Source organism: Poecilia reticulata, chromosome 12 (genome assembly GCF_904066995.2).
Source record: "Poecilia reticulata chromosome 12, P_reticulata-male-v2, whole genome shotgun sequence".
NCBI lineage: Eukaryota > Metazoa > Chordata > Actinopteri > Cyprinodontiformes > Poeciliidae > Poecilia > Poecilia reticulata.
Genome location: NC_088841.1, coordinates 14,688,959 through 14,715,683, shown reverse-complemented (window position 1 = coordinate 14,715,683; position 26,725 = coordinate 14,688,959). Strand labels below are relative to the sequence as shown.

At 40.2% G+C, this 26,725-nt stretch overlaps 1 protein-coding gene across 2 annotated transcripts in view; it reads left to right on the top strand.

The window, feature by feature from the left end:
- abl1 (abl oncogene 1, non-receptor tyrosine kinase) overlaps window positions 1-26,645 on the top strand; it is a 46,343-nt gene extending 19,698 nt beyond the window's left edge. Inside the window, exons 1-11 of one of the 2 annotated variants that reach the window (XM_008424287.3) lie at window positions 9,479-10,153; window positions 17,047-17,211; window positions 17,814-18,109; window positions 19,955-20,227; window positions 20,426-20,510; window positions 21,202-21,379; window positions 21,806-21,990; window positions 22,151-22,303; window positions 22,387-22,476; window positions 22,585-22,713; window positions 23,476-26,645. In XM_008424287.3, coding sequence (XP_008422509.2) covers window positions 10,069-10,153; window positions 17,047-17,211; window positions 17,814-18,109; window positions 19,955-20,227; window positions 20,426-20,510; window positions 21,202-21,379; window positions 21,806-21,990; window positions 22,151-22,303; window positions 22,387-22,476; window positions 22,585-22,713; window positions 23,476-25,148 — 3,312 coding nt within the window. In that variant the 5' untranslated portion in view covers window positions 9,479-10,068 and the 3' untranslated portion in view covers window positions 25,149-26,645. Of the gene's footprint in view, window positions 1-9,478; window positions 10,154-17,046; window positions 17,212-17,813; window positions 18,110-19,954; window positions 20,228-20,425; window positions 20,511-21,201; window positions 21,380-21,805; window positions 21,991-22,150; window positions 22,304-22,386; window positions 22,477-22,584; window positions 22,714-23,475 lie in introns of those variants that run through there. The other variant, XM_008424286.3, reaches the window with a different exon arrangement.
- The last annotated feature ends 80 nt before the right edge of the window (window positions 26,646-26,725 follow it).

Below are 26,725 nucleotides of genomic sequence, written 5' to 3'. Positions count from 1 at the left end.
ATGCTTTAACAGTTAATTTTGATCGTCTTTTTTCTTCTTTACCGCTTACAACCGAGCTTGATTTAGATCCAGCTGACTCCATTTTCCGTTGTTTTTCCTTAACAATTCCTCTTCAGACAAAGCGAGTCAGTGTGCGTGTTTGTGTTTCCATACCTCAGTTCCAGCGGACTTGATTGAGCTGCAGTGAAGGAATCTCATTCAATTAACTGATGACGCTGCGATGCGCTCGATGCGCCATAGCCGCTTCCAAACTGTTCCAAGCATAAGCGAATCCAGACTTGCCTATCCAATGAACCGCTCATCGATTGTCATTTCTGTTGACGATAATTGTGCGGCAAAGCTAAAGATGTTTGAGGGCCGCACTGGGATAACTCGGGGAATTCTAAACTGTCCGACGCGTGCTTCAAATAAGTCCAAGCCGCTTCTTTGTTGTTGCAATCAACCATTTATTTCACTTTGATTGTCTTACTTCAGATCTTACACTGACTGACCAGGCCAAACCATCCAATAGTGCCAACAATAAACGGCATTAAAACACGGTCAACAGAAATTATGACCACCCGGTGCACCCACTTCCTCAAACATAATAAGCCAGCACGCCAGTATGGCTCCCATTCATACCTTCAGTGATAGCCACGCCCACCTCGACACACCCACCACCCAAGTGTCAAAGGCATGCGCTCCCGTCACCTCAATAATCATTCATTTTATTCATATGGCTCTTACATCATGCTTTATTGTTTCCAAACCATGCTACCAAGTGGTTCGCTATCTCTCTATACTTCTTGATCATCTCTGATAAATCTGACAACTGCAGAGTCATCTGAGTATTTCCACAAATAACAGGAGTCTGTTTTGTTCTGGAAGTCTGAGGTGCACCGAGTGAAAAGGAGTGATGATCATGATACCGTGGTATTTTCACCAAAGGTTGTCGAGGTGTTTCTCTCATAACAACAAGTGCCTGTTGTGGACTGCGTCTGTCCCTTTGTAACTGTCATTTGATTGCTACTTACAAGCAGGAAAATGCATGACATCGGAAAGCTCAAATCATCTAAAACTAATATCTTAAAGATGGCATTGAATTTACTTCTATTCGCATTACAATTCAGGTAAATAAAGCATTAAATGGGGTATTGGGTCATGCATGTCCAACTGACCAATCTGCAGGAATTTTTAATACCCTTTTGAATTTAAGCTATGAATTAAAGGAGTTTTGAAGGCAAAATGGATTATGTCCCAGTACCAGCACACTATACCGGATAAAACCATGTTAGTATACAGATGTGCATATTTGTTGACGAGGACAAAAAAAACATTTGACCAACCAATTGTTGGTTACATAAAAAAAAAAAAAATTCTGGGTGCCAGGTGTGTATTTGTGTCAGTAGATGCTGTATGTGTATTGGGCTAACCATATTAGTTTTAGTCTGTAAATGTATTCTTTTGTTTTTTGCTGAAATTAGAGGAATCCTTGGAGTCTAGAGACCAAAATCTCTTCCCATGATTCTTCCTTGTGCATGTGTGTGTGTTTGTACCGCACACGTCGACACACAACCACAGAGCAGCTCTTAGCAATATTCATTGAGGCCAGCTGTTAGGCCTCTGGTGGCTTGTCCCTTCACCTGGTTGGCTATGTCTCCAAATTTGAGTGTAACATTAGACAAAACTTTATTGAAATCCTTGTCACTTAGCTAATTTATTTGCTAATTAAAACGGATACAAAAAATCCTGTAATAATCCAAGTTTTTGTTTTATCTGTGCTAGTTTTTAATCTAATCTATTTAAGATTCACCAACTTGGCTGATAATGATGGCGCTAGAATATGTGGCATTGTAAGGACTGATTGTTCAGTGATGTGCAAGAGCGTTGCTGCAGAGGCCTTTTCTGTCTGGAACACACAATTGTCTCTGGCCAGATGACACATCACTTCCCATCAGTGTTTTTTCCTCTCATCAAGTCTTGGCCATGTGGAAAACAAATTTCCCTTTATTGTCACACTAATTAATGACCAGCCTCAACAGTTTAGTGAAGAAAAGCAAGGGAGTTAGTTGCTTTACCATATCACATCCTGCAATCTGTGTTTACTAATCTCTTGTGCTGGTCGATAAAAGTTGCTGATTAATGAAACCAAACAGTATTTAAGAAGGGATCTGAAAATGTATCTGAAATGAATAAACATAACTGGTATAATTATGATAGTGAGACTTGTTGATTCCAAAATATTTATAGGAAGTGACCATTCTGCGATCTTTATGTATTAATTGTTTGTTTTTAACAAATACATAAATCTGAACCCCTTGTAGTCGCAATCAAGACAAGTATATGTTTATATGTAATGTTTGTCTGTCATTTAAAGGTTATCCAGGCTGTTTTCAAAGCCTTTTTGAAATCATAAACAGACATATAAAGCTGTAGCTGTGTGATGATGTTGCCACAGCACAGTTTGTTTTGGAGTTTTTATTGTCCTGCTCTAGTGTGACACCCAGTGGTTTTCTGAAGTTGCTCTGCTCTCCTATTGTAAGATTTACTAATCCCTGCAATCTGTTTTATTTATTTTTGTACATTTTCCAAGCTTTATTTTGAAAAAGTTTGCTTTTCTTGCTTGGAAAAGCAGACTTTTCCAAACAGGTCCATTTTTCAACTTTAAGTATGCCACAAAAGTTGCATGTCTCTGATAAGTTATAGCTTTGTCTTTTTGTTTTTTTTTTATTTATTTCAACACTGTAACATTCATTCAGCATGAAAAAAAAGGTTTCTCGGCTTGATGTTTGCATTCTGCCAAAGTCTTAATATTGTCACCTGTACTCTTTCCATTGTAGCATGCAAAATTCCTAAGCAGGGAAAATAAGGCCAATTGTGTAACCCTGAGCTCTGCTCAGTATGACCACATTCTTCTTGGGTTCCTGCCAAAACATTTCTCTTGAGCCTATCCGCTCTGCTTCCAAGAGAATCACATGTTGGTATCTGGTCTCTTGCATCAAAGGTGGGTTGAGTAATATTGCCTATTATGCTCATAGACAAGGAGTGAGAGTTAAACATTAGGGCAAGCTGCAGCAGCAAGGAGAAATATGCAATCCTTTGTGCATTCCCCTCTCAAATAACTGGTGCAGTTTCCCTCATTCCCTTGTTCTTTTTTCTCTGTTTTAATGATTGAATTTATTTTGTAATTGTTCCATGTTTTTGAAAAGTGCAAAACAATCTAGAGGTTTTTTAGATATGACATTGAAATAAAGTTGATTGATAAAGTGCAACTGTAATTCGATTAATTTGAAGAGAAATGTGTCAATATACAGCTGACAATATATTATAACAATATTTAATGAATTATTTAAACAACTTTGAATCTTGAAAGTTCTATATTACAATGTCAAGGACTGAGCAGATGCATAGAGCAACAAATTAATGCATGGATGTGCCATAACTTTCTTCAATAGAACAGAAACAAAACAGAAGAAATTATCTTTGGACCTGAAGAGGAATGATCTAGAGCCAGTACACATCTTCAGCTGTACAGCTAGAAACTAGCGATCAGGCCAAAAATCTGGAGGTAGTGATGGACATAGACCTAAACCTCCAAAGACACACAAACTGGAGCAGATCAGACATCACCCCAGTTCTAAAGTCATCACAGTGGCTTCCCGTAGCTTGGAGAATAGACTTTAATATGCTTTTAAATGAAATTACTAAATGGCTTAGCACCAAACACATTAAAGCCCTGTTGTTGTATCAACCTTCTAGACCTCTCAAGTCTTCTAGTTCAAGTCTCCTCTGGATCCCTAGAATCAGAACCAAACATAGAAGCAACATTCAGTTTTTATGCTCCTCTAATTTCCAGAGAACTGCAAAACAGCCGATACACTGAATTCCTTTAAATCAAGACTAAAATACATTTTGCAGCTAGTGTCAATGTTATTGACTAAGAAAATTGGGAAAATTTTTAGTCAAATTTTGTAATTTTCTTATGTTAACTAAAAAAAGCAAAGTACAAATAAAGGTATCTATAAGTAAAATGATTGATGTTTTTGTCAATGAATAAGAATAAATAAATGCTTGGAGGAAAATATATCTGTCCAATTGTCCATTGTTCATACATAGGGGCATTTACTCCTAAATTCTCACTATGGAGAAAACCGAGTGTTGATGTGAGTATTTTTAAAGTGGATGTGCAGCAATGGTAAACACCTGCAGAAATGACTACTTAAAGAGACACCAGGAAGCAGGCTGTCGAGTAGGGCTAGCTATGCTTCAGTTCTGTGTCCTAAATTACGTGAGACTTTTACAAGACTGGAATGATTGGATGATTGACTGTAGTGTTAATGTTGTGATCTGTCAGAAGCTCTTCTGTTTGTTGAGCAGCATAAAACTGATCTAAGTGTTGATCCAAACTGTTTTCCCAGCACAACCTTCTTTGGTAACTAATACTGATTTTCTGTCAGCTTCTTGCACTTCAGCTGACAGTGTTATTGATAGCAACAATGTAACCTTTTAGTAGCTTCACTGCTTGATGTTACAGTGGTTAACCCCCAAAAAATAAACCTTAGCTCATGTGTATAAAAACAGTAACATAAATATTCAAGAATTGTATTATATGATAAAAACTTTCCACTTCTCAATCTTATCAGTTACAGAAAGCTGATATAAAAATGGACTGACTGCAAATAAGTATCTGTGTTGAAGACGATGATTTTGTTTTTATGTGAAACAAATTTGAGGAATGTCATCACAATTGAAATCCCTGAAAGTTGAAAGCTCAGTCATGGCATCATGTAGTCTGAAAGTAACATAAGTTATCTTTCTCTCTAATTTGCTTTAACCTGCATACCCTCACATAAAATACACATTTGCATGCTCAGAGAGTGCCTCCCAGTGAAGTTAGGAATGCAGTCTGATAATCTGTTGCCACCTGGTTCCATGCTTGCGCACGCACGCACACACGCGTGCGTGCGAACACTCGTGCAGGAAAAAAAAACTTCCCCTACTGCCTTTCCTTGCTCCATGCCCAAGCAGGCCGCTGCAGCTCCGGACACAGCTGTTGTTTTCTCTACAGACAACCTGTTACCTCAGACGCCAGAAAGACAGGGCTCAGTGTTGCTGTCTTTGGCAGAAAACATCTCTCATCTTACTTACTGACAGATGATTAAGTTGAATATGATTTAATTTTTATTTATTTATTTTTTGCTAAAAATGTCGAGATATCACCACTTGTGAAGTTTTCTTTTTTAAATTGTTTCATTTCAGTGTGCATTGTTTGGCTTTTCCTTTTCTTTTTTCCCCTTGCCAGCTCAAATTTGACTTTATTGGTTCTGTCCTGTTTCTTGGTTTTGCATTAAACTCCTCTTCATAGCGCTGTAAGAGGATAAGATTGGGGCTATAAAGCTAGCTGCATCTGGATCCACTTAGACGCTGAGAGAAGCCTGAGCAGTTTCACCACTGCAGCTCAACAGTCTCTCATAGCTAGAGTCTCCCCTCTCTGTATCTATTGCTGTTTTTACTCAGGCGGGTATTTAGACGAACAGGGTCTTTCCCCAGGCATCTAGATAACAATTCCAAAGCATTTACAATTGATAGTAGAAAAATGTGCACAATTTTTCTTTATTTTAATCTTTTTTTTAATTATTATTCTGTCAGTTTTTGTCATAGTGCTGTCTTTTTATGCTGTTAAATCACAGAATTAAGACCAGAATGACAACGTATCCTTAAATAAGCTCCAGTGCGACCACTTTCCTTGAGGTCACCTGATTTAGTAAGTCTAGCTGTATGTAATTTAATCATACTATAGATATCAAAATTATGCATAATTTTATTCACATTTCACATTTATGCACCATTTTGTGGTGGTCTATCAAATAAAACTTCAAGACATTAAAAGTTTTTGGTTATATATAAAAAAGTTTTATGTTAACATATTAGAAAAACATTTTCTAATATATTTGATCAAAATTACTCTAGCATTTCAAAGAATGGACATAAAACTGTCTGAAGATGTGGTTTGATTTAGTTAATTATTGAAATTCTTAGACAATAATAAAACTACAAGAAAATTGTCAATGCCTCTGGGCGGACAGACAATTGCCATGCACCGATGCACTGATGCGTACACAGCATCGGTGTACGCTCACATATTTGCTGCTATAACAGCTCATTGCAATTGGGGCCAGTTGAGCCCTACAGCAGCAGGGTGAGAATAATATATTCTTTCATACCAGTGATGTTTAATATTGCTTTGTCTTAATTGCAGGAGAGTAATTGGGTTAAGCTCAGAGTGAGCTAAAAACACTGACCTGAAGCTTTGGTTTGACCTTCCTTTCTTTCTTCATCATAACTGTAGCTGAATGAGAGCGTATAACGTTCTGAAAAACCCGACTTTGGTGATAGCTGGTCATTCTGGTTTTGTTTTTGTTTTGGTACTGCTTTCTAGAGCTGTGTGGCAGAAAGTAGAATTCTGCACATAAATGTTCTGCATTAGTTAAAATTTAAAACAACCCAGTATGTGTGTCTGCACGGTCACGCCAAACTTAAAGGGCTGGACTAAAAAAAATAAATAAATCTTGATATATTGTTATATCTTACTTTTAATTTAAAATAACATTTAAATGTTTAAGAGTACTTTGGGAAATTATCTGTCAATGCCAATTCAATTCTGTAAAACAATTCCATGTTAATTTTATTATTATTTTTTTTTTCTTTTCAGTTTTATCAGGCTGTTGTTTTTGGAATTAAGCAAAGGGTTTTGTTGTTTTTACTTGTGGTCGAAATTTATGAGTGTCATTTGTGAAAGTTTAGCTTGCTCGGTGCCAACCCATTGAGCTAACTGGGCAAGTTGTGTCAAAATGGCACCCAAAAGCCTTGAAAGGTTAACTCAAATGTAACTGCCTCTGAATAACTTCATCATAAAATCTGTAAAATAATTACTTTTAGTTCTGAGGAGTTTTGGCTACAAACTTTGTCGGCAGTGTGGCTATTACCAGAAGCTAATGCAGATTTAAAACCTTGAACTAGAGCAATGAGCAGTTCAATCTCAAGTGTCCACTCCTCCCTGTGGACTACACTAAGTGGCAAATTATACGGAAATCTAAGTCCCCCAGCTTCATCTACTGGTCTGCATGCCTCAGACACTCTGGCTGCATTCAGCAGAGGGCTCAGAGTAAACAGCCACATGTGCAAACACACATCCACGCATTCAGAATACCTGCTTCCTGCGTGTCTCTCTTTCTTTTTTTTCCACCTGACTTATTCTGATTGCTTTAAATCTTAAGTGGAGTTGAGACAAAGAAATACTCGATTATGTACAACAAACAAAATGTATTAGAAACAGCTTTTTGGACCCTCCCCCCCTTCTTTTTTCAAACTCTGTAATTAGATAGCTTGTTGGTTTAAGTGCATATAAGACTCCTCTTCCACATAATAGATGAACAAGATTTATAGCTAGTGTTGGCTGGCCCCATTTTACCACTCAGTGTGATTATGGTTATATCCTAGTGTGCCAAGTCTAATATATGATTAGCAGTTAAAGTTGAAGTAAGAAAACGGCAGTCATTATGCCAGTGTACTGGTTTTTCATCAAGGTTTGGAGAAAAGAATTGTGTATCCAGGAGGAGTGAGAAACAAAGCACCGGCAACCATCTCGTGGGTGGATGTACGTCAGCTAACTGTTAACATATTAGTCCACAGTATAAAACGCAAGCTATTCCGCTATGAGCTCATTTCCAAACAATGTGCTTCGTGCCTCTCCATCTGCAACCTTTTTTCCTCTTGCCTCCATTTTTACAGCCCCTCTTCTCTTGCCCTCATCCTCTCATCTTCCCCAACTCTATATGGCTGCGGTAAGTTAATCGGCCTTCCTCAGAGCTCTAGGAAGCCTGCATTTCTTTATAATTGGTGTTTTGGGGTGGTGCATGAGAAGTAGGCAAATGTTTGTCATACCGACACGGCATTGATGATGTGGGCAGGGATTGTGGGGGGCATCACAGTGCCAAATGATTTGAGGGTCAGCACACAGGGTTTAAAAGTCAGACTAATGCCATGTTGATGGATTTCTGTGATTGTTGATATGACAGACACATAAACATCCATTATAATTGTATCGAGGATATTATTGTTGTTGTATTGACTGTTAACTCCACAGATTTAAGAGCTTCTTAAAAGATTTTCGTGCTCGTGGATTCAGTGATTTTGTTCTTTCTGTGCAGCTTTTAGGTGACTGAACAGAAAATCTCTTATCCAAACATCCAGATTCTTCTTGTCATCTTTGACTTGTTTTCTATGTTTAACTAGGCGGTCATTACACTGATTACACAATTATTATTTGATATGTTGCCTTAAAAAATAATTTTATTGTTATAAAAGGATTATGGAACTTATTTTTTCCATTTTAGATTTGCAGTTAGCCTTGTTAATGCTAACTGCTAATTTTCCTGAGAAACACCTGCACACCAAAGAGTGTTGTTTGTATCATAAGCTGGTAGCACGTATAAATAGATCCTTACTGATTTAAAGATGATCAGATTTTTAAAAGTTTTCAATCAGCTGATTAGTGCTGATCAACAGCCAGGATCGATTTTACAAAATATTCCTCCTTTAAAGATAAAACTCACCAGTTAAATCAAATTTACTGCTTCGGCACACCAGTGTCATTAAATATGGGAAGCTACCAGTTTCACAACGATTGCATTCTGTAATATTTTCAGATATTTATTGATGGAACCAGCAGTGACAAAAATTTTAAAACGGCAAAAACAATATAGATCAAACTGAGTACAGTTCTTTTAACCTCTTTAGCTTTTTGCTACAACAATAAATCATGATTCTTATCATTTTCCCCCAATAACAAACTATATGATAATTGTCTTGAGAGGCAGAGGTCTAGGAGTATGCAAATATTCACATACTACTAGACCACTAGTAATATCCAACATGAGTTCAATGTTGTGTGGTTCATATTTAGGTTTTTGTTCTCTTTACCATATGGTCTCCCCAATAACACAATTCCACACATGTTGATGCATATAATACAATGATACTGTTTTCATTTTTATGTATTCAGATGATCTTTTTTGTTCCCCTTTGACAGGAAAGTATGGAAAAAATTACCTAGTTAGGTGACAAATGAAATGCAGGAAAAACGGATAAATGTTACACCTTCAGCTGAGAGCTTTAGTTCTGCCTTCAATGGCCCAGTCCTGTTTCCAGAAATGATTTCTTAACCTGTAAACATTTCAGAGTGGAGAAAGAGGGGGAAAAACCATGACTGAGGACAGAGAATGGTAGAAAGACAGAGAGGGGGAAGGGGCTGAAAAGTTGGAGGAGGAGCATCTATCTCTTAATCATTTTGACTTCAAAAGGAGGAGAAAGAAGACTGTTTAAGAACTATGCAGAGTTTAAGCTATTTAGATGTTTGGTGAATTAGTCGTCTGGATCTTTTACTTTTAAAGCTGACATGATGTTTGGATGCTGGTGAGGTGTTGGGAATCTTTTAACTGCGTGTGTGTATGTGTGTGGTAGCGGTTTCTCCCTCCTACTTTTGGAGGTGGGAGGGCTTAGCTGATGTCATTGAGTGCAGCAGGCAGAGCTTGAAAGAGGCCCTTTGTTGGCTGCTGTAGCACGAGTGGTCCCTGCGCTTCGGATACACGCTCACACAGGGGACAGGAGAGGGGAATGGCAACGTCCACCCTGCGCTAATGCCCACTCTGCCGTTACTACTACACACCTACCAACTCTCCGGACTCAAGCTGCTCTTCTGGATTTCTGTTTTGTCTCTTAAAAGTGGATGTAGCTAAAAGTCCTAAAGTCAACAAGGGAGGGAGAAAAAAAAAGAGAAAAAAGATGGAGACGCTCAGAAGAAAAAGTTGGTAGGCTTTGCCGGACAGCTGCTCTTTCGGGTTTTCAAAAGGAAAGGAAAGACGAGAAGGATATACGGCAGCTGGAAGGAACCCACAAAAGGAAATCTCTCCACATTTTAGCTTGATCTTTCCTTTTTGGGACAAATGTAGATAGAAACTTTTGAGTGACGTCGGATTTGATCAAGCAACTATAATTTCAGCAGGAAGGTGGGGGGGGGGAAAAAAGCAGATGAAAATGTTGGAGATATGCCTGAAATTGGTGGGGTGTAAATCTAAGAAGGGCCTCTCGTCATCCTCCAGCTGCTACTTAGAAGGTAAGAACACTTCATGGCCATAATGGCATTGTCTTTTAGCTCGGGCCTATCGTTTACAATTTACTTTGCAAAAACGCAGCTGTTTAATAAAAAAAAACATATCAAAACATTAGAGGAAAATTAGAAATGGTGAGTAAAGGGGAAAAAAGAAGAAGAGGTTTTGAGACGATAAGCTTTGATGGGATTTCTGAGCTTTGGAAACTAAAGAACGGGGAGGGTAAGCAGAGAGAGAGCACAGGGGAGGAGGAGGGAGGCCAGACACTCTGGCTGGCTAGAGAGGAAAAAAATGTGGAAAAAAAGACAGCAAAAAGAATACAAGGAAATCTGACTCCTGGCCATGTCCCACTTAACTCTTGTTTAGGAGGGGAGGGGGAATCTAATCTCTGTGTGCACTTTTCACTTCTTTGCTGTTCTTTATTACTTCATTAGGTTTTCAGTGTGCCTATAAAAATTTAGAAAGACATCTTGATATAATGGTTTTAATTTTGTGCACAGTTGAAGTCGATGTGATTTTCATAATGACAGGGACTGGATCTTTAATAAGCGAGGAGGAACAAAAAGTTCTCAATGTTTCAATTTGGAGCAAAAACAATTAGCAAACACCTGGAAGAACTGCATATCTGCTGAACTTATCATGCAAACTACTACTTACTCCAACACTCCTAAGAATGGATGTAAACGGCATAAAGGAGAAGCACTCTTGTGATGACGTGCTGAAGATGGAGTTTAGGAAAGAGCAGAGCATTCCTGAAGAGACAAAGGCCAAATTTCAAGGTGTCAAATGGGAAGTAAATTTTTTTTTTGACTAGCGCCACCTACTTTACACCAGGGCCCACTCGTTCAAATTGGGAGGCATTGAACCACCAGATTTATCTGTTATTGAGGAACCAGAGACTCGGCAAGTATTGACAAACTTTCCTGGAACTGTGAACAAGGAAAATGACACTGCTTTTCTTCAAGTTGGTGTAACAACTGTAAGTGGTTTGTGTATATGGTACAAAAGGATGCTGTTTTTTTCTCTCGTTTTTTTTATTCTGCAGATATTTTTCTTGAGTTTCTGAAGTCAGAGGTTGTGCTGTGTGTGTCATTTTAATAGAAGGCTTAAAAAAATCCAGGCAATCTGTTTTTACCTCTCACTTTTTAAATGGCATATTGAATGAACACTTTTAAACAGGAACCCACTTGTGCTCGCTAGTGTAAAATCACATTTTTAAGGGTTTATATGTTGATTTGCAAGCTGACTCTGAGCTCTGTTGCTGCACCATAAACTGGAATTACAAACGCCACTTAAGCCAGTTTTTAAATCCGGGAACATTTCTCCATTTGAAGCAATCAGAAGTCGCCGTTACACTCTGAACTGAGGGGACGTGGGAGGAAATCCAGCAGGATGCACTCCCTTCACCAGACACACTGAAAAGCATTGTGCCCAAATTTCTCTCACTCAAGTTGCAGTAGGAGCATCAGTGAAGGCAGAAGACGTGAGACAGCAACAGAGGGAAAAATATTAGTTTTGGAAGTTGAGAACTAGAGTATTTTATAAGACTTCTCATCCCTTTTACCACTTGATTTTTTTTTGTGTGCAATCTCTCATTTCAAATGCTTCTTGGAGCCCTTCTAGGGTTGACAGTGGAGCAGAGCCATGGAGTAGAAATTAAGGTAATCGCTGCTCTGCTACAGCAACGAAGTGCACAGGGGCAGCGCAGCGGAGACGCATGCATTGTAAATAACTCTTCAACTGACTGTCAGCTCTTGCAGAATAAGATGCATGTAGTTCATTGTCCAGGTCAGAAAATATTATCAGATGGGATTTTACAGATGGTCAGGTATGTGTAATCGATCAAAATGACAAATCTCTCGAAACAAAAGTGGAACTTACAAATAGACTTGATCTTTATTTATTTTAGACCACATCGCCCAGCGCTAAATGAAACATCTGGGCTCTTATCCCAGGTTTATTGCCGATAAGTGGTAATGTCATATTGTGGAGTTGTTGGAGGGAGTGATGCACTTCAACAGGAAGGAAGAACTTGATATGGAACCATTAAGACAATATTTAAAGAGCCAGCCCAGACTTCGTCAGCCAAGAACCTGAAGCTTGGGCACAAATGTGCCTGTCCAGTGATCTGTGACCTTAAGCATACCAGCAAGTGACTTGTGTAGTTGTCTAAGGATAACATAGACGGTGTTTTGGGGTGGTTTTCACAAATCCCACATCTCAATGCCATAGAAGATTTTTTTTTTGATTGTCAGTGAACACGATGGTCTACAAACTCCACTTGATTACATCCGTTCTGTCTGGAGAAAATTGGCCAACTCCATCTAGTGTAAGAATACCCAAAATGTCTGATCCAAGTCACCAGGTTTTAAGACTGTTCTGCCAAATACCTAGGAAATAAATGAAAAATTCATAATGTGAACAAAGTAAATAAAATCTTTTATTCCACTTGAACTTATTCTACAGAAATCTGTTTGATTATTCTGACTAATCAAACAGAAAAGGTTTAATCTGTTTCAGTCTTAGGAGAGAAAAAGTAATTTTTTGTATGTAAGTATATGGTATATCTATATATCTTAAATATGAAATGAAATCAAAAGCAAGTTACCAATGTAGGACCCACCAGGTTGACTGCCGATCTTTAAGATTAAAGTTTTAGAACTTTTTCACCTTGTTCTCTTCCCTCACTCTTACTGCGCAGTCATTGCTCTGAAGTTTTTACAAGCCTCACACTCGTTTAATCATTTTGACGGTCATCTCAGAAATGAAGCCAATTCATGCTGTAATTTTCCCTCTTCGCAGCTCCACAAAGCTTTAGTCTGATGAAGAATTATTCTCATTCGTTTTCCTTCTTGGTTCCCCTGCGGATTTCATTTGTCACCCGATTTTTCTTTTTCATGTGTGTTTTATATGGGCTAGAAAGCATCAGTGTGCTTTTTTTTCCCCCTTGCATGAAGAGCTCCAATAATTGAGGCCTTTCAAGTGCATGTGTGTGGCTATTGCTGCTCACACTTAATAACCTGGCTATGCTTTCAGTAGGTTAGTCATCCTTAATTTCAGATCCACATCTTTTTTTTTTTCACTGGTTGCTTTTTCTATGCAGCACCGTTGCTGGTCTCATCTGTTTGTAACTTTGGTAAGTTAAAATGCCATCTCATATGAAAGTCATTATTTTAAGCAAGTATTACCCAGCTTTCACCTTTAGAGACATGTTTTAATGTATTAATTAGGACTTTCTGACCTTTATTTGTCTATGACTGAGTATTGTTCCCCCAGCAACCACCAAGACCCAAAAATATGGCGTTTTCAGAGTCTGGATCAAATATTTAATCTTTTCCTTGAAGCAAAATGGCATGTTATGATCTAAAAAGAACCTCGTAATGGGTCTAGACTGCTGAGTCGAACTCTTTCCTCTTCCTTGTCTTCCAAAACAGGGATTCCTGCAACTTGTCAACAATGTCATGTGATGAACTGGCTCTTCACTCTCCCAGAGTTGTGAAACACTTTGGTGTCTGCTTATTGTTCAAGATCTTGAAATCCATCAGTAGTCGACTTCAAACATGAGCTTAGATCTTGAGGTTCAGGTAGCCGGGTCTTTGTATGTTTATAGAATCATATTTAACTATAATCTCATTCATGCAACTCCTCTGTTCTGTCTTTTTTTTATCAACATTTTGCTGAATCTTCAGTCAACCCTCTGGTTTAAATTGCCGGAGCATTATCAAGATACACATTCGTGCCATGTCTTGACTAATGTCGAGTCAAGCAATAACGAGTATTAATCAAGAAGCTTAGGTTATTAATAAGGGCTGGAAATGTAATAAGAAAACAAAAATGGCGGCAGTTACACATTCAAAGTCTTGTGTAGAGGTGTGCCGATCGATCGGCCACCGATCATAATCGGCCGATTTCCGTGAAAAAGTGTATGATCGGTGATCGCCGATCACGGTCTCTTGTTGCCGATCACACAAACCGATCACCTGCATCTCATTTCGCAGCCTGTGCAGCTGGTCTCCTCTTTCCTTCACTCTGCGCAAACGTGCAGCAACAAATCATAAGCGATGTGGAACTATAATGCACCGAGTGAATGGGGAAGTTTGCGTGTTGCGGCGGAAAATTGAAGCACGTGGGGTGAAGCACGTTAAAATGCATCAACACGACGAATCTAATATGGCATAAAAACAATGCCATACTTGACGGAGTTTGGCTACATCGAGGCTCACTGCAGTAAAAAGACATATGGAGCGATCAGATAGCAGGTAAAGCAGCGCACAGCTACAAACACTCACCTGGATCATTGGCATGACTGTCAGAAAGCTAAACAAATAGCCCGCAAAATTATTTAAGTCTTCGACGCTGGTTCCCTTCTCGCTGTTGAACCGCTGCTCTGCGCTACAGGTAGTAATATTTCACAGACAGAGAGCGCTGCTTCTGCTCCACCTGGTAGTGACTCTCACACCGAACCTCTGTTTAAAACTGCAGCATCTAACTTAAAAAAATACACTTTACATACGTATGAAAACTTTCGCTGTCCTAACATGAGACAGATAATCTCTGAAAAAATTATTGATCTAGTCCCTGCTCTGCATAATTACTCCGCTCAGTCAGAAACAGCCAATCAGAACTAGCAGTAATCAGCTAGCCGCCATGCTATCAGGAAGGTTTCATTCAGTAACTCAGGATTGTTTATTGTAATGGAACCTGCATTTGCCTTTGAATGTTAAGTTTTATACTTGAATTTTTTGGCAATGTTGAGAGGTTTTATTTTCACTCTTTGCATTATTTAGCCTCTTCAGAGCCTTCATATGTTTTCAGTCTGTTAAAGATAGTATTATTGATAGCAGTACAATTTGCACAATGCCTGTTTTGTTTTTTTCTTGGAAAAAGAGGTGAATTAATGGTTCTGGGCTGCACAGTGGCGCAGTTGGTAGAGCTGTTGCCTTGCAGCAAGAAGGTTCTGGGTTCGATTCCTGGCCCCGGTCTTTCGGCATGGAGTTTCCATGTTCTCCCTGTGCATGCGTGGGTTTTCTCCGGGTACTCCGGTTTCCTCCCACAGTCCAAAAACATGACTGTCAGGTCAATTGGCCTCTCCAAATTGCCCCTAGGTGTGAGTGTGTGTGCATGGTTGTGTGTCCTGTGTGTCTCTGTGTTGCCCTGCGACAGACTGGCGACCTGTCCAGGGTGACCCCGCCTCTCGCCCGGTACGCTAGCTGGAGATAGGCACCAGCACCTCCCGACCCCACTGAGGGACAAGGGTGTAAGAAAATGGATGGATGGATGGATAATGGTTCATTTTTCCACATAATGTAACCGGTAGTGCTTATGATTAAAAAAATAATAATTATGTGATCAGTATCGGTGATCGGTATCGGCAGAAAAAAATCTGATCATCACATCTCTAGTCTTGTGTGATCTAGATCAGCTGATTGTACTGAAAATACATATGCAGCATCCTGAAGTGGTTTGGCCATTACATACCACTAAAATTTAGGTTTTTCAGACAGAAATGAATCCCTCTGGCTCTGACTTCTGTAATTGGGGAAGGAATTATAAAATCATCACTCTGTGGAGTTCTGCTTGAATGTCATTATGTGGTTGTTCTTTTAGTCTAATGTGAAATATTTTCCTTTGCAGTTAAAGTCAATGTCTCAATCACTTGTCAGATCACAGATGTTTGATCAAAGACATCAAGGTTTCTGTAAAAGTCTGTTATTGATTGATCTTCATTTTAAAACATCTTGAAACATCTCAAATGTCCGTATTTTTACTTGCATCTTAAAAATTTTGTCATTTCCATTGTCCTTTTTATTTAATTTGACAGAAATGTCCTAGTAGCAATTTATTTGCTTTTGTAATTTTGCTTTGACAAAACTATAAGGCTAATGATGCTAAGCCGCAGTTTGGCCTTTTCCACATATCGACAAAAGAAATCTGTTTATGAAAACAAAATCAAAACCGTTACCTTCCCTACTGTTCCTTCGGGAGTGTTTTTATTGTAGGTCTGGCTTGGAAAATGAACTTGTTAAATGCTAATCATATTGTCTGTAGTGAACTGATTGCAGAACTCTACTACAGTAATCCTGTCTTACACTATGCCGTCAGGGTCATGTTCAATATGAACATCAGTTTGGTAATTTTTTATTTTTACTTCCTTTTTTTACGTCTGTGACCAACAACCTTTTTGCATTTTTACATTTATCCATCGGTTTTTACCAGTCTAACATGACCTGTGTTTGACTCTTTATGCTGAACATGACTTTGAGCTCTAGTAAATTCCCTGTGAGGCTAATGCTCATCCACTTCACAAAGATCCTGAAAGCACTTCTGGGAGTATTATTCTCATGGGCAGAAGTGAGTTTACTGTCTACATATAGATCTTACAGATACTTAAAAATGAGATTGGTCTGTTCAAAAAAGAAATTACATGTTGCAGAGGCATGAACAATGACAAGGGCTGGCTTAATCCCACAGAAGCATCTCAGCTGGGGATTTTCTTGGAAGTCGTCTCTGAGCACTTAAGAGAAGCTGAAACTGATGTAGAAAAGATTAAAGAGCACAATAAAGGAATGTTTTCTAGACATGTTCCCAAAGAGTTCACATTGAGCATGGCTTTCCACGCCACAAGCCCCCCAAACAGCTACAAAATGTGTGAAGAAATATAGACTTTTATGGTGTTCTCTCACTTTTATTAACTCTTCAATAATTACATTCATTTAGCTTAAATGCTGCTTCATATCTTCTTATTTTAGATGGGGTTTTTTGTTTGTTTTTTTGCAGCAAAGCTGCTGGATGTCTTTCTTGTCAGAAACTTTTCCATGTCACATTTCTTCATGTATTTCTGATATTTGTAAATATTTCCACCAACCTGTGTTTTTGTTTTGTTTGTTTGTTTTTCCAGAAGCTCTCCAGAGACCAGACTTTGAGGGTCAGGGTCTGTCTGAAGCGGCTCGCTGGAACTCCAAAGAGAACCTGTTGGCAGGACCTAGCGAGAATGACCCCAATTTGTTTGTTGCACTCTATGATTTTGTAGCAAGTGGTGACAACACACTAAGCATCACTAAAGGTGAGAGGATTTTATTTATTTATTTTTTATTGAAAACCAAATTTCCATATCTAGAAAATAAGTAGCAGTCTGGAAAAGTAGGGGTTTTGTCCTTACTTTATACTTCCTAGTAAAGTTTGGCTTTATCATAATGCAGAATATTATCTGCCTACTGGCTTGAAATGGCAGGAGAATCCAGTCACATTGTAGAAACTGGGTCTGTAGCGTTGTGACTACATCTGGGAATCACCTTGTTTGTGTCCCTTCTGTTATTCTCTTTGTTCTCAATTCACTTCCTGAAAATGTTCAGACATATATGGGCTTTTTTTCCATTGAGCCTTCTGTAAAACAATGCTACAGATGGATTACACAGACAAATGCAGGAAGGAAGGAGGGACTGTAGCCACTTGAGTAAACAAGAAAATGTCTGCACTGTTCTTGAGCAATAATGCTGATAATGCAATCATTTTATTTTGATAATGAAACGCTGAAGCTGGTAGCCTTCCTTCCTTTCTTCCTTGTCTTTTTCAGCATGTCTAGTATTATCTAAGAAAACTGTAAACATGGCTAAAGTTGCCATTCTCTAAACATTGCGGTTCATCTCACTCTCTTTGATTGAGCAGGGGAGAAGTTGCGTGTGCTGGGTTACAACCACAATGGTGAGTGGTGCGAGGCTCAGACCAAGAATGGCCAGGGTTGGGTGCCATCCAACTACATCACTCCAGTCAACAGCCTGGAGAAGCACAGCTGGTACCACGGCCCCGTGTCACGCAATGCTGCCGAGTACCTGCTCAGCTCGGGCATCAACGGGAGCTTCCTGGTCCGGGAGAGCGAGAGCAGCCCCGGACAGAGGTCCATTTCCCTGCGGTATGAGGGGAGAGTCTACCATTACAGGATTAACACTGCGTCAGATGGCAAGGTGGGAACCACTGGAGACGCACACGCTTTAAAGTGTACTTGCAGTTAAAGTTTCAAATCCAATCTTGACTGCTCATTCTCAAAAATACCTCAGAGTGACAGAAATAAAGCAAAGAGTGAGCCAAAATTCCTCCACAGTGATGGAAAAAGATTCAAAGGCTTAGTGGTAGCTGTTGATGCCTGGGGGTGGCATAACCTTTTCTTAGGTTTTGGAAGGTTTTCACTTTTTTACATTAGAGCCATGTTGGTTTGGATAGTTTTTTCCACCTTTCATAAAGGAAATCATAAATTTGCTGTTTGTTTTTACTCGGATTATCTTTTTGGAAAAAAATAATATATTTGCTATTGCTTAAATACATTTTCACAACACAATATGGCAAAATGGCATCATTTGAAGTATTCTCACTGAACCATTAATGGTGTCCTATCTGTCCTGGTGCATTTTTGCCCTTTTCCCCTAGTACTAGTCAGAAAAACGCAAGCAGGAAGTTATAAAAGGAAGGGCTTTTACTTGTCAGTTCTGAGTAGCAACAGCATTGCAGATCTTTTTACCCTGATTTAGTTCCTACAAAGGAAGGACTTAGCAGCATCCTGCTTGCACAATCTCATGTTCTACCAGTCCTTCCTGTACTTAGTAAATATGCAAAGCTTCCTGCAACTATATTTAAAAGATTACTACCTTGTTGAGAGAATTAAATTTAATGCTTAGTGAGAGTTATTTACCTAGAAATAATTTGGTGACCAGAGTTTATTCTTAACTAGTCCTTATTGTTGGTAACATAAAACACCTTTTTAAAAAAAAATATATATATATATATAGGCAGTGAAAAACTTTGATAAACTTCTGAAAACAAAACAATTTTCAATGTAGGCAAAGAACAGAAACCCCTGATTCAGTAGATAATGGATAAAAATGTATATCCTTTGTTCAACATGTTTGATGTCAGTCGCTTGAAAATTTCACAGGATATTTTTTTAACATAAACCTATCTATGGAGGGGTATGTGGGTAAAGACTGGCTGAAATTCTTGGTGTGAGATTTCCTCAAGAACTCCCGCGTCACCTTCCTGTCTGTGATGAAGCGAGGTGAGAAAGCTTCAAGAACTCCAGCTATGACGAGAATGCCTCCGACCGCGACCATGCATCGTGTAATAAGCACCAAACGCACAAGGCCCGACTTGGGTTCTGACTCCCATGCTGAGACATGCTTTACGCAGACAGATGCAACAGAGTATGTACACTCACTCATGAAAAATGAAAATGCACAAACACAGACCGAGAAAAGCAGACAAGGTTCCCCATTCTCATGATGGTTTTCCATCATCCCTCTGAGCTGGAAGTCAGAAGTCTGGTATGATGGACTTCCCCAGTAACTGAAGATAACAACAGCTCTGAGACGGCCTCTGTATTTTTGCCAGTTAAATGTTTTTTATTCTTTCCTCTGTATTCCCTTAATTTATGCACTCAAGGTTATTAACATAAAGTAATGCACAAGGAAACTATTTTTAGTATTATGCAACAGTGGAATAATGGAAAAGTCTGTCTACTGAGCCTTGACCAACACACTTCTGTCCACCAGCTTCCTGATGAATGCCTTGCTTGGGACGCACCAAGATCTTAACTTTGCCAGATATAACTGTTTCCAGCAATAGCTTAGCTTAATGTTTCCACACAGTGTGTTTTAGCATTGGTCGTTTAATGAAACGTTTTTGTTGAAATGTTAAAATGTTGCACCTAACTTTAGTTTCTAAAATGTTTTTATTAAACGTACAATAAATTAGTTCATTTTTTTCCTAGTGTTTTAAATAAGCATTCACTCAGATGTGAAAACCCTGTCCTCCCCCAGCTCTACGTGTCGTCAGAGAGCCGTTTCACCACGTTGGCGGAGCTGGTGCACCACCACTCCACCGTGCAGGACGGCCTCATCACCACGCTGCATTACCCTGCACCGAAACGCAACAAGCCCACCATCTATGGAGTTTCTCCCAACTACGACAAGTGGGAAATGGAGCGCACTGACATCACCATGAAGCACAAACTGGGAGGGGGCCAATATGGCGAGGTGTATGAAGGTGTCTGGAAGAAGTACAACCTCACTGTGGCTGTCAAGACACTTAAGGTTAGGTGAAAGAAATCCTTCTTATGCAAGCTTGTGGAAACATTTTAACTCCAGCATAATATATTAGGAGTGTGGCAGATATAATTCCTTAGTCAGGCTGAATAGTGCTGCCCTCTGCTGCCACAGAGACGCAACTACACTTTAATCCTAACTTTTTTTTAAATTTTCACTTCTTCCTTTATGGAAACAACTTTGTAGGAGGACACAATGGAGGTGGAGGAGTTTCTCAAGGAGGCTGCGGTTATGAAAGAGATTAAACACCCCAACCTGGTGCAGCTTTTAGGTATGTTTAAAAATCAGTTGAACTATTTTTTTTATTAGATTTAAATGTGACAGACCAACACAAAGTAGTGGACAATTGTGAAGTGGGAGGAATTTTATTCAACAGACTGTTATTTGTTTGTATTTAACCCTCTATATACTCTGTTACGTAAAGTAAAATCCAGTACAACCAAGTCTTTTTTAAATTTGCTATTTAATTGCTGAGTATTAGTTTAACTTTTAGCTGTTTGTAGAAGACCCTAGAGATTAGCTAGAGAATATTAGTGAACGAAACATATCTTGGAGATGAACAAAGACTCAAAATAGATCAGGGATACAGTTGTAGAGAAATTTAGAGCAGAGTTAGGTTAGAAAATAATATCCCAAGCTTTCTAACTGAGAATTGTTTGATCTATGACCTGACAATTTGCTTAAAAACTGACAGGGTATGCATAAGTATTATTAATAAGAGAAGCAGCCCAGAGGCCCTTTGTAACTGTGGAGTAGCTGCAGAGATCCACAGCTCAGGTGGGAGAGTCTGTCCATGTGACGGCTGTTATTGCACGCCACGAATTTGGCATTAAATCTCAGTTTTCCACAAGCAGTGCAGAGCTGCGTTCCCCAGCCAGGAAAACGTAGCACTGCTAAACCAATAATTAATTGCTGGTTGAAATGTTAAGCTTCATCCAGCGTTTTGATTTTTGCACTTGCAGGTGTGTGCACACGTGAGCCACCATTTTACATCATCACAGAGTTCATGACGCACGGCAACCTCCTGGATTACCTGAGGGAGTGCAACAAAGAGGAGGTCAACGCCGTGGTGCTGCTGTACATGGCCACACAGATCTCATCTGCCATGGAGTACCTGGAGAAAAAAAACTTTATACACAGGTGACTATATTACATTTGAGTATCACACATTTATCATATACTTTGATGGAAACAAAAGGAAAACGTTTATAATGTTAAGTATTAAATAATTTTTCTTATTCTTGTGCAGTTCTTTAACTCTCGATGCATCACAGAGAAGCCATTGTTATTGTTCTGGCATGTTCAATACGCTCCTTTACATCTGCAAAGCATGATTTATGTTTTTTATGTTTTCAAACTGCACTTCAATTCTGGAGCCTGTCAGAACTCGGCTTATGACTCAATACCGCTCCAAAAGTTGAAATCCAGCACCGCAGCAGAAGAGAGTAGAGAGTGCTGCTTTCAGCTTTTCATTTTATCGTTGTAATCATTTAGGTTTAGGATTATTTTTATTTCATTTTCTTAAAGTCACAAAGCTCCCTATTCCTCCTGGGTTCTGTCCCGCAGGGACTTGGCTGCCCGGAACTGTTTGGTCGGGGAGAACCACCTGGTGAAGGTCGCAGACTTCGGCTTGAGCAGATTAATGACTGGAGATACATATACGGCTCACGCCGGTGCCAAGTTCCCCATCAAGTGGACTGCTCCAGAGAGTCTGGCCTATAACACATTCTCCATAAAGTCTGACGTCTGGGGTAAGTTTATGCTCTCTTGAGCAGCAGTGGAATTTACAGCTACTGTTTAAATTTATTAGACTGAACCATAGCAAATTTCCACTGTGGACTCTTTAAAGACACTTTTTTAAAATATATTTTAGCCAAGACAAAACTAACTGCTTAGTTTTTATTTTGTTAGCTTTCGGGGTGCTGCTGTGGGAGATCGCCACCTACGGCATGTCTCCTTACCCCGGCATTGACTTGTCCCAGGTCTATGAGCTGCTGCAAAGAGACTATCGCATGGAACGACCAGAAGGCTGTCCAGAGAAGGTCTATGAACTTATGAGAGCCTGTGAGTGCTGCAAGATCAATCTACAAACTGATGGAAAAGATCTTTTGTTCTTTTCAGCTTTATTTACACTTTCTTCCTCTCAGGTTGGAGGTGGAATCCCTCAGAGCGTCCATCTTTTGCTGAAACACATCAAGCCTTCGAAACCATGTTTCAGGAGTCTAGCATCTCTGACGGTCAGTCTTGCTTCCCTCATCATCTAAATCACATTTTTTATTTATTTATTAAATTTTTTCCCCTAAGTGTAACTCTTCATGTTTTGCCAACGCTTCGCCAAATAATAGAGGTTGAAAAGGAATTGGGGAAGAAGGGGAAGAAGACAACATTAGCCTCCATCCAGCAGGCTCCAGAGCTGCCAACCAAAACCAGGACGCTCCATAAGAACATGGAGAACCGGAACAGAGACAGTCCAGGTGGGATGCATGCGCAATGTAGCGCGCCCTTCCAGCTTGTTGTTCATTACATCTAATGAACAACAAAGATGGTTTAAGTAAATAGGAGTTAAAATTAACTATAAAATGAAAATAAATCAAAATTTCATATCCAGATGTCCACAATTGTTTAATTTAGAAAACTTAAAATGATCAACTGATGAACTTGTATTTTTTTCAAATGTTGAACTTCTAGGACTTACTGTTTTTTACAATACAATAAATGTTATTGTATTGTAAATGTTCACTTTTCTGAAATAATTAATAGTTTTGTCTTTCAGTCCATCAAAGTATGGCTAAACTTTTATATTAAATCCTTGTAAACGTATTGACACACCTTTTTCAGTTTGTCACCTTTGAGGTGCTTAATATATTTGTTTAAGCACCACAGATAGGCAAAGGCGAGGAAGTAACCTGATCGGTAAGAAATTAACTCCCATCAGCTGAGCTCATGGGAAAAAAACAACTTTTTGCACAACCGCCATGGCTCAGTTTATGGATGCTAAATCCATGAACAGGCCAGATTTTTATTGGTAAAACATTTTGAGAAGCATCCTTCCATCTTTTGCCTCTTACAGCTAACAATTATACACTATGTATTGGTTTGTCACATAAGATCCCAATAAAATGCAGTAAGGGCTGTGGCTTTAATGTCCCAATGTAAAGAGGTTTAGGGGGACAAAGACTTTGGTCAGGCATAGTATGTCACCAACCTTACACTGACCTATTTGTGCTGTTCCTTAGACCCTGTGGAACCCGAGGTGCCTGTATCATCGCCAATGCTCCCCAGGAAAGAGCGCCCTCTGCTGGACAATAACCTAAATGAAGACGACCGCTTAATCCCCAAAGACAACAAGACCCGTAATAGTTTTCTCAGCCGCATCAAGATCAAGAAAAAGAACGCACCAGCTCCGCCCAAACGAAGCTCCTCTTTCACCAGGACAGACATTTCCTTTGAGAGGAGGGTAGTGACTCCTGATCCCCGAGACGGTGACAACTTCAACAATGGTACATCGTTGTCTCTGAATGACACCACACATGGTGTCGAATCCTCAAAGTTCTTGGGAGGTAATAACAATGGAGCAGGAGGCAACAACAGTGGGACTCCCAACTACCCGGGGTCTCTGTACCCCCGTAAAAAGGGCCCCCCCTCATTGCCAAGCCCGGGTAGCAAGTCGGCTACAACGCCACCCAGTGAAGAGGAAGGGGTTTCTAATTCAAACCGCTTCCTCTGGCCGTCAGTCATGTCAAACGGCCGAGATGGCACAGAGTGGAAGTCTGTGACACTCCCCCGAGATCTGGGCCAGCGCCACTTCGACTCCAGCACTTTGGGAGGGAAGCCGGCTCTGCCACGGAAGAGGACCAACGAGCAGAAAGGAGAGAGTGCCCGTCGAATGGGCACCCTGACCCCCCCGCCACGTCTTAACACATCATCGGATATTTGTCCTGCCTTCCTGGGTAAAGACAATGATTCCAGTTCTGGTTCCAGTCCGCAAGCGTCGACACCCAAAGTGGTGAAGAGACCAGGCTTAGCGGGTCAGGAGAACTCCAAAACCAGTGCTCTCCAGGCAGAACTAAAAGCTAATGTGCTCCCTACTCTGGGGGCAGCAGGAGAGGAGTGCAGGGCTCGCAGGAACAAGCATGGAGTGGAGAACGCATCTTTAAGGGAGAGAAACAAGATGCATAAACCCAAGCCGGCTCCTCCTCCACCACCTACTGGTCTCAAATCAGGCAAAATCCCACGAAGCCCCACTCAAGAATCCCCCGTATCCTCGCCCTCATCTTCGCCCTCAGACATCAAAACTAAGGGCCTTCCTTTCATTTCAGACCCTCACCATACAACTGCTGCTAGTGACCAAGCCCGCTCAACCTTCACTGAGGGACCCAAAAAGGGCTCTTTGGGCTCCAAACCTCCAGCGATAAAGGCTGCATCTGCCACCTCTGTGACCACTTCTTCCTCCTGCCAGACCCAGGGAGGCCCATCGTCCACCATCGCCTCCTCTGCCGATCAGAACTTATCCGCTTTCACCCCTATTGCCAAAACCCGATCGTCCCTCCGCAAGACCACACCCCGCCAAGGCAGTGAGCGCACGCCCAATTCGGCGGTGACGCGCGAGATGGTCCTGGAGGGAGCCGAGCTGCTGCGTGCCGCCATCTCCCGCATGTCAGAGCAGACAGGCAGCCACAGCGGCGTGCTGGAGGCCGGGAAGAACCTGTCCAAGTCCTGCATGAGCTACGTCGACTCCATCCAGCAGATGAGGAACAAGTTCGCCTTTCGAGAGGCCATCAACAACCTCGAGACTAGCCTGCGTGAGCTTCAAATCTGTCCCTCCGCCACAGGGGGCGCCAACGCGCAGCAGGACTTTACCAAGCTGCTGTCCTCTGTTAAAGAGATCAGTGACATTGTTCAGAGGTAGCGCCGTATAAAGCGCCAAGACGGGAAACTGATATGAACTTTGACACATGACACTCTGAGAGCTGATGGGTGGAGTATGATTGAGAGGAGCCGTGTGGGCTGACACTACAGTTTTCTCCCACTTACTGACTCATGTAGTTGCCATAAACGGACTCAAAAGATCAGCAACTTTGTATGCACATTGTCATCTTAGCCTTAATTAGGCTGTGGACCAATTTTACATCAATCATCTTTGAAATAATCATGTTTTACATATTTAATTTTCTGTCCCCCCCCCCTTCGGTCTCTTGACATTATTATAAAAAGGCCTCTGATATTTTTTTAATCATTTTTAGTGATGATGTGATGTTGCTATGACAATTAATGAAATCCAAACTTGCCTTAGAAAACATTTCCAGTTGTTTATCTATTGTCAGCTTAAAAAAAATCTGAGAAAACCTGCGTAGTTTGACTTTGTTCTACACTTTTTACTTGTTCGATCAGTCATCACTGATTAGTTGCGTGCTGGAAGACGAGATTGTGTTGCTGTTTGTTTTGTATTGGTGCTTTTTGCAGTATTTTGCAGCCATTTGTGCCATAAAATAACAATGTGGAGAGAATTACCCTCTTGTCTCTTTTTGCTTCTCCCACCACTCCCGTAACATTTACTTCTAGTGAGGCCGTGTTATTGGTTAAAGCATGTTTGTATGGCTTTGGCTGAGTTCTGCCTTGTGCTTGAGAGTGGCTGAGTTGGTGTTTATTGGATATAAATGTTTGCAGCACCAAAAAAAAAGATATCTTTGGGTTAATGATCTGCAACCCAGTGGATCTTTTTTTTTTTTCTCAGACTAAACTTGTCTTTTTAAATTTATATGTATAAGGAGTTTTGACGCAATTTTTTTTTCCTCTCTGTGCCAGTGAAAACAGCCATTAGTAGCAGCCTGGCCTTGCTGCAGCATCATGCTGTTGGATAACAGATGAACTCTGTGTTTCCCCGACAGGCCTCTGTTCCTGACACACGAGCGATTGTTGCAGAGGGCCTCCACCACCACAAAAAAAATAAACACCCCCTTGGGAAACACTGGACTAAAATGTTAACGCGTCTGTCAATTGCTGTTTCAAAATGACTGAAAGAGGGTGGGGGGGACCATTACAGACACTAACGTGAGACTCCACCGTAATGTTGTTTTTTGGGGGGGTTTTTTCCCCTTTATCTGAATCCCTTGAACATTTTCAGTATTTGTGCTGTAATCGTCTCATCCTCTGTGCCCTGCCTGACTGCGAAGCCTTTGGACAAAAGTCACCGCTGCCGGCCTTGACTTCAATGGTACTGTTGTTGCTTTTGTTAATTCCTCTTCTGTACCGAACATACCACTACTACTCTACTTTTGTGTCTAAGCCTCAATCACCAAGTTTTGTAAACAAAGTTTGCCTGTATTTGTAAATGTTTCTTCCTCTCTAACCTGGGTGCAATTTTTTTTTTGTTGCAGTAAAATACAAAAGCTACTTGAAATATAAATCTGGGTGTGACTGTTTTTATGGCTTCCTTTACCGAGTGAAAATAGCTTCATTTAAGAATGTTCCTGCACAACCAGAGGG